Source organism: Aplysia californica, unplaced genomic scaffold (genome assembly GCF_000002075.1).
Source record: "Aplysia californica isolate F4 #8 unplaced genomic scaffold, AplCal3.0 scaffold00308, whole genome shotgun sequence".
Taxonomy (NCBI): domain Eukaryota; kingdom Metazoa; phylum Mollusca; class Gastropoda; order Aplysiida; family Aplysiidae; genus Aplysia; species Aplysia californica.
Window position 1 is genome coordinate 3,908 of NW_004797578.1, and position 5,000 is coordinate 8,907.

The following is a 5,000-nucleotide window of genomic DNA, read 5'->3' on the forward strand; positions in this document are numbered from 1 at the left end:
CATGCGCTGATAGATTTGAACCACAGCTCGCCACAGTTTACTCTCCCTCACCACAACACAACATACAGAACACGTGAGTGGTTAACCCCTCTGCTTGGTGTTGTCGTTGTTGTTGTTGTTGGAGTTGTTGTTGTTGGTGGTTGTTGTTGTTGCTGTTGTTGGTGGTGGTGTTGGTGGTGGTGGTGGTCTTGTTGTTGTTGTTTTAATTCCTGGATATTTTTAAAAAGTTATACCATCATGTGCATTAAGTTTCGGTGATTACTGTGATATAACTTTCTCCTTGAAGTAATGTTGTTGTTGTTGTTGTTGTTGGTGGTGGTGGTGGTGGTGGTGGTGGTGTGGGTCCTCTTTTAGTTTTTGTTTACTAATTGTGAGGCAGCGTGGTGGAATCAGGCTCTCATCAAAATAATCAAAGTGAATAAACTTGCATTTTTCTGCAGGTTTGTGAATTTTTATCAAATTTTTGTGTTTTGGCTCAACACCTTTCATGCCCATTAAAAAACTCAATTCTGTGAGGATTTTTCTGAAAAACGTTGATTAAAGGCACACAAAATGTACATTTTCAATTGACCAGGACTCTTAAGCTAAGGAAATAACTAATTCTTGGCTGCCATTTTCTCACTAATTTTACCCCTGAAAACAGGTGACCCCCACCTCCTTCATTCGCAAATATCTCGACTTGTATTCAAGATAAATGGATAGTATTTTCATCCAAATAAAGACAAGTGAACCAGCTTTAAGATGACACCAATAACTCTAAATGCCCAAAAATTGACAGGAGCCTGATTCCACCACGCTGCCTCACAACTGTTTTGTCATCGCCTCTAAATCATCCAAACTGCATCGACGAGGATGTACAATTTTACGATACTACAATCCAGTCCGTTTGTCTGACTACATGTATTTAAGTTTTGGTTGGCGTGAGTCATTAGTTGAAGTTGGTTGATTTGTTGTTTGGTAGGTTGGGGTGTTAGTTGGCTGGTACGTGCCTCTGTCAATATAAGGCCACATCGTCGCTGTTGCTAGCAATCCACCTAAGTCCAAATTTCGAGATTTATAACCCCCCCCAGCTGGGCCCAGCTCGACTGCCGATGACCGCGAATCTACATAATATGGCCGGTGTCACACGTATTGCACTTATGTCTGTACGGGTACTTTTTACACCAGAGACTAAAAAACCCCAAACAAAAACAATAACAAAACATTCACAATCTCAGCTGGGCTGGCCCTGTTGTAAGAGTGCCTCATCTCAAAATCCCCAGCTTCAGTAATCTACTATACTGAGCTGTCTTTAGTGAAGCGTAATTTTGGAGCACCAAAAAAACTTAACAAAATACCCCCCCCCCCCCTAAAATGTGAAGGATTCCAACAAGTGCTGGGAGGCTAGGTTCCCGAAAATTGAAAGCTAGGAATCGTAGGAATCGATTTTAACGATTAAAGTAACTGGTAACCGTTGATTTATGTAAAAAAAAAAAAAAGAGTCGGAACTTTTTTTCCGTAGCATTCATCGTGGGAATCGGTTCCGGAGTCGATTCTTTGCCTAGCTCTACACTTCATTGTTCCTTACCTGCCTGTGTAGGTGTTTGTGGACATGTAGGGTTGGAGACTCGGCAGTGGGAGATTCGGGGCTTGGAGACTCGGCGGTGGGAAATTCGGGGCTTGGAGACTCGGCGGTGGGAAATTCGGGGCTTGGAGACTCGGCGGTGGGAGATTCGGGGCTTGGAGACTCGGCAGTGGGAGATTCAGGGCTTGGAAACTCGGCGGTGGGAGATTCGGGGCTTGGAGACTCGGCGGTTGGAAACTCGGACTCGGGGCTCCCGCGGGGTCGTCTGTTTGGCGTGGGGAGCGGAGACGGAGCACCTGGTGAACGCGCAGACGTCACACACAGCTCATCACGTCACTCACAACTCATTTTCTATTACAGGGTCACTTTTAAGCACAAGGGGGCTATTCCGAAAAATGTTGTTTTGAAAAAAATCAAAGGTAAAGCTTTTGCCCGTTGTTCAATTTCTTTAAAAGACTAGGAGAGTTTTCTCTATAACCAAACAAATTCTCCAACAAAACCAAACTTCTCCTATAGGTAGGGCAATATCCACTTTAGGTGTAGGTCAAGATTTCTGGAAACCCCCTAAATCTGGGTTAGCCGCCTTGTCTTTGTTAGCGACCATATATAGAATCTATTGTATTTGTCAAAGTTCGTCACTTCTGTCGCCTAAAACTTCCGAACCACTTAACTTTCGAATTTGAAAAAATTAACGGCGGTTCAGAATCATTTAACGGGTGCACAGTTATACTAGGGAGTTTGAAGTCACTGTAGTTTAATTTTCAGTTTTTCATCAGTTTCGTTTAGATCTAATCTTGGGAAAGTCGTACTTCTGAGACGCCACGCCATTGTAAACAAGTGAGGTTTCCGTTCACAAGCAGTGCGCAGCGGTTCCACAACGACTTGACGATCGATTCTTTTGATTCGCTCATTATAGCTCATTACGTCACATGTATAGCTCATTACGTCACACACCTCGCGAAGAAGAAGAAGAAGAAGAAGAAGAAGAAGAAGAAGAAGAAGAAGAAGAAGAGTAGGACAAGCCAGTTACCGTTTGCTGACGCTCTATAACAGTGAGGTCTGGCCCATAAGACACCACTGTCTGAGTGAACACTGTGGGGCGGGCTCGCTCTTTCTCCACGCCTTCTGTTGCTGCTGCTGCTTCTGTTGCTGTTGCTGTTGCTGTTGCTGTTGCTGCTGCTGTTGTTATCGCTGCTGCTGGCGGTGATGTAGCAGGTGAGGGGCGCAGTGATCGTGGTGGTGGGACACTTAGATCTGTCATTGTGGTAGACTGTAGGACCTGTTCCAATGGTCACCTGTACAAGACAATCACCTGTACAAGATAACCACCGGTCTAAGACAATCACATAAGACAATCACCTGTACAAGACAATCACAAAACAATCACCTGTCTAAGACTATGACCTGTATAAGACAATCACCTGTCCAAGACAGTCACCTGTACAAGACTTTCACCTGTACAAACGACCTCTTCCTAATTCCCTTAGTCGAACCTGCTCCAACGGCCACCTGTCCAAGACAGTTTTTTTTAGTTTTCATAAGAGTTTTAGGGTATTTGCAACACAATAAGATCATATAAATACCGAAGATTAGAGGTGTTCCAAGAGAGTGAGAGTACCAAACATAAAAAAGAAGGGGGAGAGTTCAGGACGAAAGATGTTTGATATCGATAGAAAAGAAGGAGCAAACCACACCAAAGCACCCGCCAACCACCATCACCTGTCATCATTGGGAGTCTCACAACTTGCATAGAGATGACGTCGGTATATAGAGATCTAGTTTCCTAATGGTTAGTTTAACCTACCGGATCCGTAGTTATTAATGAGAATGCGGGTTCGGGTGTTCGCTGTTGTGTCATTGGGAAAGGCACTTAACACGAAGTTCCTATTTGGCTCGGTTCTTTCGGAGATGGACGTTAAATTCTGAGGTCCTGCCTCTTATAATAAACAAGTATAGACTCCTGCCTCTTATAATATACAAGTATAGACTCCTGCCTCTTATAATATACAAGTATAGACTCCTGCCTCTTATGTAACATAACCTTACAGTGTTGAAACTGACGTGAAACCTATACCATTGCACATAGTATTACAGTCGAACCTGCCATGACGGCCACCTGTACAAACGACCACCACCCCCCCTCCTTGCATTTTTTCTATATAACTTAACTGTATAAAACGGGCACCTGTCCAACGCAGCCGCGGCCACCTTATTTTATCAACCCACGGCCAAATCTACCTGCCTCAGACGGCCAGGCGTGGCCTCGCAACGCCCGATGCTTTGTCATAAATTTTGAATCGGCCCCTGACGCTGTGGACGGGCCGCCAAAATTCATTCCCCTGTCGTTATTGTTAGTCCCTCCAATGACTGTTTACCCAAGTTGACCAATGGGTTGGCCTAACAATAATTTTTCAACTGCTGGTGAGGGAAGCGTGTGATCCGTCATAACCTATAAGCCCCGCCCACAACTCATGCACAAATCGTGTGTGAGGTGACTGGTCACTGTTTTGTTTACCTAAACTGTAACAAAGTAACAATGGACGTTGACGTGAACTTGTGACAGAAGCGTCGCTCGTTCTCCGAGTGGTGGCGACCCGTGTGTTTGTTTTACCAAGGCACTCGGTCTTCATCGTCCTACTTCCATAATATTATTTCGTTTAATTTACCCTTGCACAAAATCAGCAACAAATAGAAAGCTTACCAAAAAACCAAAAACCCCCCCAGCAAAACAACACCAAAAAAACCCACCCTTCTTACTCCACGCATCCCCCTTTTTCAAAAGAAACAAAAAACCCTTTTCAATGAACCTTACGGCAGTCCTAATCCTGAGATCAGCCCGGGTTTGGACCTCGGAAGAGAATGGTTTGCTTTCTTCATTTTGATCAGTCCTGCCTAAGACGGCTACCTGTCTTATACGGCCACTTTTCTCCACGACAATGGGTGGCCGTTATATACAGGTCTGATTGAATTTTCAAGACTTAAGGTGACAATCCCTATGTGCGGGACGGCAGCAGCAGCGGCACGATAAAAATCGCTCCAACAGAAATATCAATGTCTGAATCCATAAGTGCGGTACGGCAGCGGGACGATAAAAATCGCACCCAGGAGCGATTCTGGCGCTGCCGCAGCTCTGCCGCAGACAAAAATATGAATGTGGCGGAATAGGGTTGACTGTGAAGAATCTCTGTGGGATGCAGTCAATTCATTTGACACGGAAAACTTGCTGAAACCATTGCACCCCTATGTCGTCGTTCATCCTCCCATTTTCTTGATATACCCAAATGGTGCCTTCTGGGCTGTCCTGAATGGCAAAGGAATGGATGGACCTGTTCGTTATGCTAGTGATAAAAGATCAAGATAATTGCTCAATACAAAAAAGGTTGCAACATGCCTTTCCCCTATTGAATATGCCATTAGCGATCGCACATTTCGTCCC

The 5,000-nt window shown here is 44.6% G+C and overlaps 1 protein-coding gene across 1 annotated transcript in view; it reads right to left on the reverse strand.

Annotated features, from left to right (window-relative positions):
• Positions 1 to 1,567: 1,567 nt before the first annotated feature.
• Positions 1,568 to 5,000, reverse strand: part of LOC101861898 (atherin) — a gene marked incomplete at its 3' end in the record, with an annotated part of 3,747 nt that continues 314 nt past the window's right edge. The window contains exons 2-3 of the mRNA XM_013084669.1: positions 2,595 to 2,859; positions 1,568 to 1,860 (exon numbers count right to left, since the gene is read on the reverse strand). Coding sequence (XP_012940123.1) covers positions 1,568 to 1,860; positions 2,595 to 2,825 — 524 coding nt within the window. The remainder of the gene's footprint in view (positions 1,861 to 2,594; positions 2,860 to 5,000) is intronic.